The sequence below is a fragment of the Armigeres subalbatus genome, chromosome 1 (assembly GCF_024139115.2).
Source record: "Armigeres subalbatus isolate Guangzhou_Male chromosome 1, GZ_Asu_2, whole genome shotgun sequence".
NCBI lineage: Eukaryota > Metazoa > Arthropoda > Insecta > Diptera > Culicidae > Armigeres > Armigeres subalbatus.
In genome coordinates this window covers 19,646,003-19,661,326 of record NC_085139.1, presented here as the reverse complement: position 1 = coordinate 19,661,326, position 15,324 = coordinate 19,646,003, and the positions used below count along the sequence as shown (strand labels likewise).

Here is a 15,324-nt window from a genome sequence, read left to right as displayed (position 1 = left end):
AAAACAACATTTGAATCGTTTATTTGAGAAACGGCAGACATTTTGGCCAAAATGATATATTCTGAATCCTCGTCCAAAAATACGTATTTTGGCAAAAAAACGAAAAAAATATTTTCCCATTTCATAATAATATCTCATTGCAATGCTGCTGATAGTAGCTAGGTGCGGTGTATCACCCTGATTTGTTACGGCATCTATACCAATTGTAATGGATAAACGCCACTTACAGACATAACCTACAAACTCTTCAGAGGATTCAACTAATGAAATAAATATGTGCTTTCGCAAATCCGTGCGAAAAATCTTTATTTTAAGACCTCTGCTACGTTTACGTTTTCGCTACAAAACCCACACACTCTCACATACATTTGCGTCAATAGATCGAGTCTGTTCTACCAAATCTCTAAAGTGCGGCATCTATACCGACGCGACATGATCCGGATTTATCCTTATTTTCGTCTTTGCACCGTTGCGGCATGCACCATAAAATATATTACATATGTGCTAAGGCGATAAGCGATGATTAGCATTTAGGGTCGCTTAAAATGGGGACTACGCAAGGACGAACGAACAGACAGTCATTTTTTGGATTTTGTCGTGGTTGTCTTTAACAACCCAAGCCGACTACATAAAGTGTGAAGAAAAATAAAGTTTTTTCTTCTATTACTTCATTTTGGTGGCGCTTGCAGTGCGCTTTCCATTTTGGTGGCCATCTAGCGGGAATACATGTTATTATTTCGTAATCAAGAAAGCTCCTTTTGCGCAAACTAACGACGGACAAGAATATCTCAACCAGTGATGGAAAATGTCAAAAAATGTTATAGGAGTGGTATTACTAATTTTCACATCACTTTTTTTTAATTTGCTTGAAGGATTCTAGAACTTTGTCAAACCGATCATTGTTCTAATTACAAAGTGTGAGCCATGAGGAAGAAATTGAAAACAAAAAACAAAATGTCATAACATTCATGTCCTTGACACTTATTTGGTTCTCACGCCGCCAATATCATATTTAGATAAATGACCTAATAGAAAAATTTTTAAGTCCTACGTGGTGGAAAAAGTAGCTTTAAATAACTAGTGAAAAAAATAATTAGCAAATTAGTCCCATGACATTTCCCGTCACTGATCTCAACAACTGTATTGTTGATTCACAACAGATACCAAACACTTTGTTGGTTTTCCCGATCCTGTGAATGTGAATCTTAAAACAATAAAATAGTTAAACTTACAAACATGTTTGCATAAACTGTTTGTTTAGTTGTTCTACGAAATTTGCAAAACTATTTTCAAACAAATTGTTCCGAGTGTTCTTCGTCAACGAAACGAGTTCCCCAATCATATTTCAAATGCACAATAAATCACGGCCCGACGGCGGTGTTTGCGGTGTAAGCTCTCTCGATCCGGCTTTCGCTTTATTTATATTTTACTTCAAATGATTGGTCGCTTGCTCCGCCGCTCATTACTCGTCCGACGATGACTCGGTGAAGAACGATTGCAAATCAGTGCTCGAAGAACAGTGTCGATAAGGATTTTTATTCGTCTGAACCGTGCCTTCGCAAGAATCTATAAGTCATGAATATTCTCGGTTCTGTAGTGCTTTTGATAAGTTTGATCCTGTCAGGATGCCGAGCCAGCGAATCAAACACAACCGGAGGGTTGCCCATCGTTTTGTGGCACGGAATGGGTAAGTTAAGAACCGTCGCCGAGAATCCAATAAGAAATCGATTTTTTCTTGCAGGCGACACTTGTTGTTTCCCCTTCAGTTTGGGAGGCTTCAAAACATTCTTGGAAGCAGAACTTGGAGTGTACGTCAAGTCGGTTGAGATCGGCAACTCGATCGTAACAGACTACAAAAGTGGTTATTTAATTCACCCAAACAGGCAGGTTGGTATTTCCTCGTTTGAGGCACGCTTTTCATTTTTTGTTCGGTGATGGTGCAATGCGTGAATGGGTAGTACACAGAGGGCACGGTAAACAGCGACTAGTTCTTTAGCATAATATGGGGTAACGTGTGCATTTTGATCAACTGATTATATCCTCAACCAAAACTTAATTCAGTTTACCAAACAACATTATGAAAACTAATGCAAAAATACTAGGTGACATGTTTGTGCATTTTCTAAAATTTGCTCATCGCAATGTGCGTACTATTTTAGTTGTACAAAGTACGCTCATTACCCTCATCAATACAGTATAGCTCGGAAAGTTGCCTGTAATGGGTTCTTCAATCCTCAGCATTTCATTTTTTTGCAACGCCGGCAACAACCGTAAAATAATGATGTTTCGTCTTTGGTCGTTTTAGGTTGAAGATGTTTGTCGTCAGCTGAACAACGATCCAAAACTGTCGAGTGGCTTCAATGCGATCGGTTTCTCCCAGGGCGGACAATTCCTGTATGTTAATTTTGCGCTCCAAAATTATGGCTCGATTCTCCACACGATACGTGATCAGATTCTATTTGATTTTTTTCTTCTTTTAGACGTGCGACGGTCCAGCGCTGCTCCGGTCTTAAAATGAACAATCTGATCACCCTGGGTGGACAGCACCAGGGTGTATTTGGATTGCCGTATTGTCCATCGCTGAGTAGTAAAACGTGCGAGTATTTCCGACAGCTGCTCAACTATGCTGCCTATGCACGGTGGGTGCAGGACTATCTCGTGCAAGCCACCTATTGGCACGATCCGCTAAATGAGTACGTTTACAAGGAATCAAGCAGCTTCCTGGCAGATATCAACAACGAGCGAACGGTGAACGAAAGCTACATCACAAACTTGCAGAGCTTGAACAAATTTGTCATGGTGAAGTTTACCAAGGACAAAATGGTGCAACCAATCGAGTCACAGTGGTTCGGATATTACAAACCGGGGCAAGACGTGGAGGTTCAAAAGCTAGAAGAATCTGAAATATTTTTGAAGAATCGTCTTGGTCTCCAAGAAATGCACCAAAGCAATAAGCTGGTGTTTTTGGAATGTGAGGGCAACCATTTGCAGTTCACTAAGGAATGGTTCAAAACCAATATATTTCCGTTTTTGTGAACCGAACAGTAGAATAGAACTCGAATAAAACATGATTTTATATTATCTGAATTTATATAAGACTGAAGTTGTACTGTCATGTTATATACTCATCGTCAAAATAAATTGATAGTTGGGGTGGTTTAAATTGTCAACAAGTTTAAAATTCATAGCCATATCTACACGTAAAAAAATAACCTTATATGTTATGGCAAAAAACCATTCGAAAATACTTATACTCTTCATTATGCCACCTAACCGGTCCTGACCCGGTCGCTCGCATCGATTTAAGGACTTCGGCGATCTTTTCCTTTTAAGTTTTCCCCAAAAAGGCCTCGCCTCTGTCCTTAGCTTTCTTAGCAGGTCGAGATGCGACTTCCGCTTCACCCAGCTGTCAGGGATTTTCGGTCCCTTGTACCGCAAAGGCCGGCTGATACTTTCTTGCGGTCCGGCAATTTCTGTCTGGTTGGTGCCTCTCGCCTTTTTGGCCCGTGTAGACGTCTTCTCGGGTCGACGTCCTACGGGCTCCTCTGCACCCTGATTTGCTCCTTCCAGATGGCGTATAGCCTTTATGGTCATACGTCGTTTAGCTTTGCTCTGCGCCTTCGCCGGTTTCGGGTTAGGTGCAGTCTTTTCTTCATTGGCCATAGTCGCTTCTCCAAGGAAGGAGAAGGCATCGGTTTTGGCACCTTCGTCGGCCTTCTCTCTTCCCACCATCCGCCTGATAAACTTGCGACTCGAACAGCCTGGCGGAGCATTCGAAGGTTATGTTTCAGTTCCTTACTGATGTTCTGCCTTGTGCTTGCGAACTCGACCATAGAGTTGCTCGGCGACCACCCGCATCCCGGGTAGTGGCCCACCAAGCGTGCTGATAGGGCTATACCCCATCACTGCTGGAGAGACTCTGATGCTGCTTTTTATAGCCTTCGTCACTCCGCTCTCCACCTCCCAGGGAGGAGACCTCACCAAACCCCCCTCGGCGAAGGGGTTTACCACATTCATGTCTAACGCATCGTCAAATGAATAATTTTTTTATTGACTCATTTTAATCCTTTGCATTCCTTACGGCATGCAGGGAGGTCATGCAAGTGTTGATACTTACGTGTTCAGAGCCAGATCAGCGCAAGTCAGAAAAGGCACTCCACTTAGCAAGCTTGGTGGCAGGATTGGACAGCGTTCTACAAGGCCCGCCTTGGTTTTAGGGGACGGGCAGCCTAGCCATTAGCGCACTCATTTCGAGTCAGTGTCATCCGGCTCTACTAAGAGAGTAGAATGTCGGACTGCCAGCCCTCGCTTTCACAATATTACGCTATCCAAGGTTGCGTTAGGTTCTTTTTCGAAAAATTACATCCCCGCGACTTCGACGTCATAGCGCTCATAGAAATCTGATGAGCCTGCCAGAAAGTGTACGCCTACGCAGACAATTAACGCAAGGGTGTGCACTACGCGCAGCAGTTGGAAGTGATCCAGATCCAGTGATATCCAGAGATATTTTCGGTCCGCCATTGAAAGCACTGCAACCGCTGTACTAGACACGGTGCCCTAGGATCAAAGAAACGACTGGAATGACTGCATGAGAGCAGTTAGAGGAGTAGAATGCAGCATGGGCGAGATTGCTGCAATACCGTACGAAGGCTGTAACCGTTGGTCCCAATATGTTGCTTGTTGGCTCCTCCACAAGCATCCTTCTCATTATTCCACGTCGCCAGTGAGCCTCTAATTCCTTTACCCCACCCTAAAAAAAACAAATATTCGACGTTACAACCTTACTGGCGACGTACATCCGATTGTAGCGCACCATGCTCGAGACAAACGACTTCTTCCATACTACCCGTTACAGAAAACCAAATGTACGATACCTTTTCATCGGTTTGAGCAGGCACCCATTCCGTGCCCTGGTGGTCAATTTTATGATCAACGCGGAATGGTTGCCAACCATTGGCGTAACTACCTCGGATGCCTAGGGGGGGCTATAGCCCCTTTATATTTTTTCTCGAAATTGACCCTCTTTTTGAAAATTCTCGAACATTTTAACATCTCCTCAAGTTATCAGCGGTAATGTGACAAATGCAGTCCAAACACCTAAGGCAATTGTGGATCCATCACACTCATTCATATTATTCTCTTTTCTCAAGCACGTGCACGTGTGCACGTGTGAGCAACAACTCACAGTCTATGTTTAATTGCGCTCGACTAGCGTCAGGCAGCATATTCACTGCATACTTCATAAATATTCTATCTATCTCAAATGAAAAAATAAATAGTGCAACTTTCCATGGATTCCGCCGAGAATCTTCCAAGAATTCTGATGAGAATCCTTTAGTGATGCTGACTGGAATGTTCCAGGGACTCCGACGGGAATCTCTAGATATTTCGACATGAATCCTTCAAGAATACCAATGGGAGCCTCCAGGGATCATGAAGGGAATCCACCAGAGATTTCGGAGGGAATGTTTTAGGAATTCCAACGGAAAAATTTCAAGGATTCCGACGAGAATGTACCAGGGATCCTTCACCCTCCAGGAATTTCGACGGGAATATTCCAGGGATTTCGTCGAAAACCCTCCAGGAATTCCAATATGATGGTCCCAGGTATTTCATGAGCAATGTTTGCCGAAGCAATCCGTCGCAGGACTTCGAAGCAAATCGTCGAGCGACTCCGAATTAATCTTTCAGTTATTTCGAAAAGAATCCTCCAGCGAGCAAATGAAGCAAATCGTTGAGGGATTCCGATGCAAATCATCAAAGGATTTCGAAGCAAATCGTCGAATGGTTCCAAAAAAAATTCGTTAAGGGACTCTGAACAAAATCTATGAGAAATTCTGAAGCAAACCGTCGATGTATTCCGAAACGAAACGTCGAATGATTTTGAAGCAATTCATCACGGGATTCCGAAGCTAATCGTCAGCCGGATTCCTTATCGTCTAGAGATCCCAACGCAGATCATTTGCAAAACGTAGAGAGACTCCGAATTAAATCTTCAAAGGATTACGAAGCAAATCGCCGAAGGATTCTGATTTGTCAAGGAATTCCTAAACCAATCTTAACACGAATCTGGAGATATTCCGGAGCAAATCAACGAAAGATTCTAAAGCAAATCCTCCATGGATTACGATTTGAATACTTCATTTTCATTTATTTAGTTAACATCTAAACAGATAACACTGAATCAACAATTTGACGCCACAATGCACTGTTCGAGGCCGCATCTCTCCATCCTCGGATACGCCCCACGCTCGCCAAGTCGTTCTGCACCTGGTCTGCCCATCTCGCTCGCTGCGCTCCACGCCGTCTCGTACCTGCCGGATCGGAAGCGAACACCATCTTTGCAGGGCTGCTGTCCGGCATTCTTGCAACATGTCCTGCCCATCGTACCCTTCCGGCTTTAGCTACCTTCTGGATACTGGGTTCGCCGTAGAGTTGGGCGAGCTCATGGTTCATTGTTCGCCGCCACACACCGTCTTCTTAAACACCGCCAAAGATGGTCCTAAGCACCCGTCTCTCGAATACTCCGAGTGCTTGCAAGTCCTCCTCGAGCATTGTCCATGTTTCATGTCCGTAGAGGACAACCGGTCTTATGAGCGTCTTGTACATGACACATTTGGTGCGGTGGCGAATCTTTTTCGACCACAGTTTCTTCTGGAGCCCGTAGTAGGCCCGACTTCCACAAATGATGCGCTTTCGTATTTCACGACTAACGTTGTTGTCAGCCGTTAGCAAGGATCCGAGGTAGACGAATTCCTCGTCCACCTCGAAGGTATCCCCGTCTATCGTAACACTGCTTCCCAGGCGGGCCCTGTCGCGCTCGGTTCCGCCCACAAGCATGTACTTTGTCTTTGACGCATTCACCACCAGTCCAACTTTTGTTGCTTCACGTTTCAGGCGGGTGTACAGTTCTGCCACCTTTGCAAATGTTCGGCCGACAATGTCCATGTCATCCGCGAAGCAAATAAATTGACTGGATCTGTTGAAAATCGTACCCCGGCTGTTACACCCGGCTCTCCGCATGACACCTTCTAGCGCAATGTTGAACAACAGGCACGAAAGTCCATCACCTTGTCTTAGTCCCCGGCGCGATTCGAACGAACTGGAGTGTTCGCCCGAAATCTTCACACAGTTTTGCACACCATCCACCGTTGCTTTGATCAGTCTGGTAAGCTTCCCAGGGAAGCTGTTTTCGTCCATAATTTTCCATAGCTCTGCGCGGTCTATACTGTCGTATGCCGCCTTGAAATCAACGAACAGATGGTGCGTTGGGACCTGGTATTCACGGCATTTTTGAAGGATTTGCCGTACAGTAAAGATCTGGTCCGTTGTCGAGCGGCCGTCAACGAAGCCGGCTTGATAACTTCCCATAAACTCATTCACTAATGGTGACAGACGACGGAAGATGATCTGGGATATCCATTTGTAGGCGGCATTCAGGATGGTGATCGCTCGAAAGTTCTCACACTCCAGTTTGTCGCCTTTCTTGTAGATGGGGCATATAACCCCTTTCCTTGCACTCCTCCGGTAGCTGTTCGGTTTCCCAGATTCTGAATATCAGTTTGTGCAGGCAAGTGGCCAGCTTTTCCGGGCCCATCTTGATGAGCTCAGCTCCGATACCATCCTTACCAGCTGCTTTATTGGTCTTTAGCTGTTGAATGGCATCCTTAAATTCCCTCAAGGTGGGGGCTGGTTGGCTTCCATCGTCCGCTGAAGTGACGTTGTCATCTCCTCCGCTGCCTTGACTTTCACTGCCTGTACTCTCAGCGCCATTCAGATGTTCCTCGTAGTGCTGCTTCCACCTTTCGATCACCACACGTTCGTCCGTCAAGATGCTCCCATCCTTATCCTGGCACATTTCGGCTCGCGGCACGAAGCCTTTGCGGGATGCGTTGAGCTTCTGATAGAACTTGCGTGTATCTTGAGAACGGCACAGCTGTTCCATCTCCTCGCACTCCGCTTCTTCCAGGCGGCGTTTCTTCTCCTGAAAAAGGCGGGTCTGCTGTCTCCGCTTCCGTCTATAACGTTCCACGTTCTGCCGGGTACCTTGCTGCAGCGCGACCGCCCGCGCTGCGTCCTTCTCCTCCAGAATCTGTCTGCACTCTTCGTCGAACCAATCGTTCCGTCGACTTCGACCCATATACCCGACGTTGTTCTCAGCTGCGTCGTTAATGGCTGCTTTGACTGTACTCCAGAAGTCCTCAAGAGGGGCCCCATCGAGCTCACCGGTCTAAACTCCTCCTCTTGGCCAACCTGAGCGTTCAAATCTTCTATGATGATGTTGACGTCGTGGCTTGGGCAGCTGTCGTACTCACGTTCCAGCTGCGCGTAGAATGCGTCCTTATCATCATCAGTGCTTCCGGAGTGTGGGCTATGGACGTTGATTATGCTGAAGTTGAAGAACCGGCCTTTGATCCTCAACCTGCACATTCTTTCATTGATCGGCCACCACCCGATCACGCGCCTTTGCATATCGCCCATCACTATGAAAGCTATTCCCAGCTCGTGTGTGTTGCCGCAGTTCTGGTAGATGGTATGATTACCTCTAAACGTTCGCACCATTGATCCCTTCCAACAAACCTCCTGCAGCGCTACGATGCCGAATCCACGGTCCTTAAGCACATCGGCGAGTATGCGTGTGCTTCCGATGAAGTTGAGAGATTTGCAGTTCCACCAACCGAGTTTCCAATCGCTAGTTCCTTTTCGTCGCAGTGGTCTTCACCGATGGTTCCGGTCCTTACTCTCTTGTTGATTGTTCGTTGCTTATGTTTTTTTAAAGGCTGGCTTGCAGGGCCTGACACCAAACCCCCTAAATTTCCGGAGGACCATTCCTCCTTATTTCCGGTGGACCATGGTGCACAGTTTTACTTAGAGTCCCTCGCTGGCACTCGGACGATGATCAGCCGCCCCTAACATGGAGAACAGACGCTCAATCAGATTTGCACCTCCGGAGAGGAGCAAATCCCCCCTTCCCTGTCAGCATACGACCATAGTTCCCACCGGGGTTGGTTACCCGATCTTCCCTAAGGTTGCTCGTATCCCGGCCAGCAACGCGGGGAGGTGGGGATAGGAGTTGCTGGGTAAGAGGCTAAGGACCGCGAGATGGGGTCTATTTTATTCCTTCAGGTACGCGAAGTACCAATGGTACGCTTTACCCAGCATTTGCCGTGCCATTGGAATACTTCGATGAATCCGAAAAGAATTCTTTAGAGATTGAAGTGAGAATTCTTCTCGGATTCTGATGAGAATCCTTCTCGGATGCCGATGGGAATCTTTCTCTGAATTCAGAAACAAGCTAATTTTTCTTCCACTCATTTCATTAAGTATGATAGAGTGAATATGAGAGATAACTCTTTAGTCTTCAAACTTTTTCGGTAATTCATTATGCTATATGTTGAAAACTGATATCACTGCTAACTAACTTATCAAATCCTAGGGGGGGGGGGCTAATTTTTTCTAGGGAGGACTAAGCCCTCCCTAGCCCCCCCTTATTTACGCCAATGGTTGCCAACATTGACGAACCGTCGAAGGGTAAATTTCGGGTTCTCTTAATTAATACCGAAAGGAAATGAAACCTAGGTAAGAGATCGGCAATCACTCGGATCATTCGACAAGTGACTATCAAAGAATAACGTCGTGTGCATGCAGCTATTTTTTCTTAAATATATTCACGTGGTGAAGTTAAGGTGCCTTAAATTGCGTCTTGTTCCAGGGCAGTACTAGTAGATCGAGAAAACAATAACGTAGTGCTAGTGTAAAAAGGATAAGCCTCAATCGATCGTGTAGTAAAGCACGGAATAGAATAAATAATAGAGAAAAGGTTATTATAAAAAAAAGGGTGTACTGTGAGAGAAAAACGGAAAGTGGTGTACTAATGACCTGATTAGGTCCAAACCGGGCCTTTTCTTTTACAACCCTCGTGCGAGGGACATCGTTTCTCCGCAGCGGTCCCTAGAGCCCGATTCGAGAGTCAAAAGTGGGCGACACGGAACGCCGTGGGTACAGAAAGTCACCTCGGCGGCCATTTTGGAATCGACTTCGGCGAAGACGAGCGCCATCTTCCTAAAAACGTGGACTTAGAAATAAAACGTGCATATAGGAGTTGAGCATTCCTGACATCCACTCTGCCGTTCGATTCGGCCTAGCTACGCCCAGCGCCACCTCAGTGGGGCACTCCGCCGTTCGAATCGGCCTCACTACATTCATCGCCCATCCTCCAAACGAATCCAGCCAATCAACAATGCTAGCCAACGAGTCAACCAGTCTCCAAAGAAAGCGTATGTACACCCTTTAAAACCGTTTCTCTCATTAGCCCTAATATGGGCAAATAAAACAAGCATGTAAAATGATGCATTAGGCTAAATTATTTGAACAGACGCATTCCTTAAGGTTTTTTAAGTTCACCTAATCCCTTTTGTACTGCAATTTCCATTTTGTCGAGTCCGCTGTAAGAGTTGTCGTTTACAGTGGATAAGATATTCCTTGATGGTAGAAATTAGGTGTTACCAACCCCTAACGGTAAGTTTGTCAAAAAGTTAAGGCTCCCGCTGGAGTGAGTGCATGTTGGAGTGCAACGATACTATAGAATAAGACGACCCAGTGCTCAGCATAAATTCTCATAAAATTTATCCCGTCGGAGTAGCCGAGAGGCTACAAGGCGAAGCAGGCGAAGCAGGAAGATCAAGATCGTACGGCGCTAATAACTCACGAAAGTTCTATGAGATGCTGAACTGTTCACGTGAGGGCCACATACCACAGGCTGATATGTGAAAGGACCTAAACGGGAACCTTCTTACGAACGAGCGTGAGGTGCTCCAAACGTGGCGGCAGCACTACGAAAAGCACCTAAATCGCGATGTGGCAGACAACGGTGGCGGTATGGTAATAAACCTAGAAGCACGCGCGCAGAACATACGATTTCCAGCTCCGAATCTCCAGGAAATTCAGAATAAGATCGGCCGGCTGAAAAACAACAAAGCCCCTAGAATTGACCAACTACCAAGAGAGCTGTTTAAACACGGTGGTGAGGCACTGGCTAGAATAGTGGGTAATTACAAAGGTTTGGGAAAATGAGGTTCTGCCGCAGGAGTGGCCGTTCTGCCGTCGTGTGTCCCATCTACAAAAAGGGCGATAAGCTGGATTGAAGCAACTACCGCGCAATCACATAGCCGCTTACAAGGTACTCTCCCAAATTTTATGCCGCCGACTAACACCAAGTGCTGAAACTAATTTTTGACCCCTGGAGATACTGGTGCCTCAGTGTAGTGCATAAATTAGTTGAGTTGCATATTGCCAACAGATGTGGCACAGCAACAATAATTCCCATCGTCAAGGTCTTGCAACGTGGGCAAGAACACCCAAGTGCAATAGCCCATGTTGCAACCGCCAACGATGCTCTTTTCCCAAGCTCAATATTCCCAGGCTAAATGATTCTCGAATTTCACCTACCGACGGGTTGTCAACTGCAATATAATTTTAACGCATATCGATGTTACCATGCGCCTCCTATTTACCGAATCTCTCATTCTCTCGATTTGTCTCTGTGAAACCAATTATGTAGTTTAGAATTAAGGCTCAATAGATTTCTTAGACTTGAATAAAATTCATTCGTATCGCAACCACGGAGTTGAGCACTTCGGATGACCTCCTCGATATCATACGTAGTACATGGCTGACCGTGCAGGCTCAGTCCGCGAACGTTGGAAACTTCAGTTAAAGTTCGAAAAAGTGTTTGAGTGATTTCACGAACGTTGGAAACTTCAGTTTAAGTTGGAAAAAGTGTTTGAGTGATTTCGAGACGAAGGAAGACCGTAAATATCGCCCGAGTTCTATTATGAAGTGAAAGTGTATTGAAACATGGGGAATCAAAAATCCTCTCCAAAAGTTTCCCAAGAAGGAGATCATGATCTAACGATCATCAATACACAAGAAGTGCATACATACTTCTTTCTTAACCATGAGCTAAAGTTAAACATTATCATTGGACTCCTGATCCTTCAATTAGCGCTAGCCCTATACAAAATGCTAGTTAAACGTGAGAAGAAGCGTGCCACAAGAATCGCGGCGAAATCACTCGCCAACCTAAACGAAGTGACCATGCAATAGACACTCAAGTGAGCACGAAGAAATTTAAGTTTCCGTTGGAGACAAAAGTGATCGGTTTAAAACAAAAAACCAGATTTGATACAAGATCCAGCGACCCCAGCGACCCGAGCGACCCCCGAAACAACGAGACAACGGTCAACGACACAGTGCTACGTGGTGCACTGTACCAGGCCGAAACCGGAGATGCAGGTGTGAAGCAGGCAATGCGGAGTCAGATGACGTGTGCAACGGTACGAGCAGCACTGGAAGACCGGAGCAAGTGGTCCCCAAACAACCATTTGGACATCTTAAAGATAAGGTAACAAGAAGTTATATATAAAAAAAAAACCCCTTCATAATTTGTAAATGGATCTTGAATCAATCGATTATAAAATTCAGAAAATAATTAAAGAATTATCGAATATACTAAATAATTTAAAGAAAGCTCCATTTAGAAATTATAAAAGGGCTACACTTTTACAAAAACTTTCCAATGCTACAACGCTTTATAAAGATTTAGAGTTGATACTAGTAAGTAGCGAAAAATATATTCCTGAAAATTTGCATAACTTTTACATAAAAGGGTCTAGGTTAGAGTACGATGAAATAAAAGAATTGATTAAATCAAAACTGGAAACTAAAAACTATATATCTATTGTAACTTCAGTGTTGGTGATAGTTTATTGTATCAAATTAAAGAAAGCTTGCAGAAAAATTGTGTCAATGCCTACCGTTGACATCAAATTGGGAACCTCGTTGGTTAATACCTACGACGGTTGGCACAATTAAATGCTTTCGTCGATGCTGTCGCGTTGTATTCCGACACCGTCGATGCGGAATTTCAAGCGGCAACAGCTGATCAGAAGGCTGCCGCGAAAGCCACAGTAGTACGTTTTGTAAAAACAAGGTTAATAGGATCAGCGCGCCAAGCAATTGGCGAGTTGAATGACTTACAACAGATCATCGCTGCAATTAAACTTCGCTGTGGAGCAAAAATTTCAGCGGACGGAGTTTTAGCCAAGCTTAAAGCTGCTAGGCAAACTTCTTCCACTGAAAAGTTTTGCGAGACAGTGGAAAAACTAGCTCATGATTTACGATCGGCATACATTAACGAAAATATTCCGGCAGATACTGCCGAAAAAATGGCTACTAAGCGCGGTGTTGAAGCGCTAGCCACCGGAATAAAAAATCCTGAATCAAAATTAATTTTGAAAGCAGGAACTTTCGGAAAAATTAGCGATGCAGTTCAAAAACTGCAAGAAAACGAAAGTCAGGAGCCGTCAACGTCTCGACCACAAATTTTTCATGTAAGAGGACACCACATTGGTTATAGAAGTCGTGGCCGCGGTTTCAGTGGCCGAGGGAACCGACCTCGGGGTAGAAATTCTTTTCATAGTGGCCGCTACAACGGCAATAGTAATTTTTCCAACAAATTCAGAACCAGTTCTAATGGCAATTGACGTGGTGGAAACAGCTATCAGAAATCTACAACAGACGATAAAAAATGGCGTCTCGTTATAGATTTTAGGCAACTGAATAAGAAAATTCTAGGAGATAAATTCCCGCTCCCTAGAATTGATGATATTTTAGATCAGTTAGGTAGAGCAAAATATTTCTCTACTCTAGATCTGATGTCCGGATTCCATCAAATTGAAATTGATGATGCTTCGAAACAATTTACAGCCTTCTCCACCGAAACAGGTCATTACGAATTTAAGAGACTTCCTTTTGGTCTCAATATATCACCTAACAGTTTCCAGCGGATGATGACCATAGCTTTGAGTGGTCTTCCCGCGGATTGTGCATTTTTATACATCGATGACATTATTGTCATCGGCTGTTCAATTAAACATCATTTACAAAATTTAGAACTTGTTTTTGAAAAGCTTCGTCAACGTAATTTGAAGCTTAACCCTGCTAAATGTCATTTCTTTTGTTCTGACGTGACTTATCTTGGTCACCATATTTCAAATGAAGGAATCAAGCCCGATAAATCAAAATTTTCAGCAATTAGTAATTTTCCCACACCTAAAAATGCAGACGATGTTCGACGATTCGTTGCATTTTGTAATTATTACAGACGTTTTATACCATATTTTGCAGATTTAGCCCATCCCCTAAACAATCTATTACGAAAAAATGTTAAGTTTGAATGGTCCGAAGATTGTAAAAATTCGTTTGAAATTTTAAAAAACAAATTATTATCCCCTCAAATTTTGAAATTTCCTGATTTCAAAAAGCCTTTTATCTTATGTACCGATGCATCTAAAATGGCATGTGGTGCTATGTTAACACAATCACATGGAGACACTTATTTACCAGTGGCATATGCAAGTAAGTCCTTTACTAAAGGTGAACGAAATAAGTCCACCATAGAACAAGAACTAATTGCAATCCACTGGGCAATCACCCATTTTCGACCTTATCTATACGGAAGGAGGTTTACAGTCAAAACTGACCATCGACCTCTCGTATATCTATTCACAATGAAAAACCCTTCGTCAAGATTGACTAGAATAAGAGTTGATTTGGAAGAATTTGATTTCAATATTGAACACGTAGAAGGAAAGCTAAATGTCGGCGCCGATGCACTTTCACGTGTAATTGTTGATTCAGATGAACTAAAAACTATCTCTGTTTTACCGATACAGACAAGGTCTATGACAAGAAGAAAACCAAGCAATGTCACTCAAATCGATAGCCCAAAGACTGATCACCTTAGAGCATACGATTCAGTGAATAACATTGATGCGTTTGATCTTCCCAAACTAATAACCGAAATTGATGAGATACAGACAACGGTGTCAATAAAAATATATGATAAAAAACTGAAAAAGAATCTTGCTCAAGCGCAATTTTCTGTAATGATGTGCACATCCACTAAAGACTTTAAAGAAATTATTGACACAATTAACGAAATGGCCAAGTACTTGAATATTAAAAAGCTAGCAATTGCAAGGAATAGTATTATTTTTTCGAAGATAAATACTGAAGAGTTTAAATCATTATACAACCAATCTCACAACGAAGTCGACGTAATTATCTATACACCAGCGATAATTGTTTCAAACCAAAATGACATCAATCAAATAATCCTCGAGAACCATACATCCCCACTTGGAGGACATATTGGTACTACAAGATTATTGAATAAAATACGTAAAACATACTACTGGAAAAATATGCGAAAATCTATCAACCAGTTCGTTAAGAACTGCATTGATTGTAAAAGAAACAAAC

At 43.7% G+C, this 15,324-nt stretch overlaps 1 protein-coding gene across 1 annotated transcript; it reads left to right on the top strand.

Annotated features, from left to right (window-relative positions):
- Positions 1-1,436: 1,436 nt before the first annotated feature.
- On the top strand, positions 1,437-3,163 carry LOC134208164 (palmitoyl-protein thioesterase 1). Its single transcript, XM_062684226.1, has 4 exons — positions 1,437-1,687; positions 1,742-1,887; positions 2,306-2,394; positions 2,481-3,163. Exons 1-4 carry the CDS (start codon positions 1,576-1,578, stop codon positions 3,034-3,036), a joined length of 903 nt encoding a protein of 300 aa, XP_062540210.1. The 5' UTR covers positions 1,437-1,575; the 3' UTR covers positions 3,037-3,163.
- Positions 3,164-15,324: the final 12,161 nt, after the last annotated feature.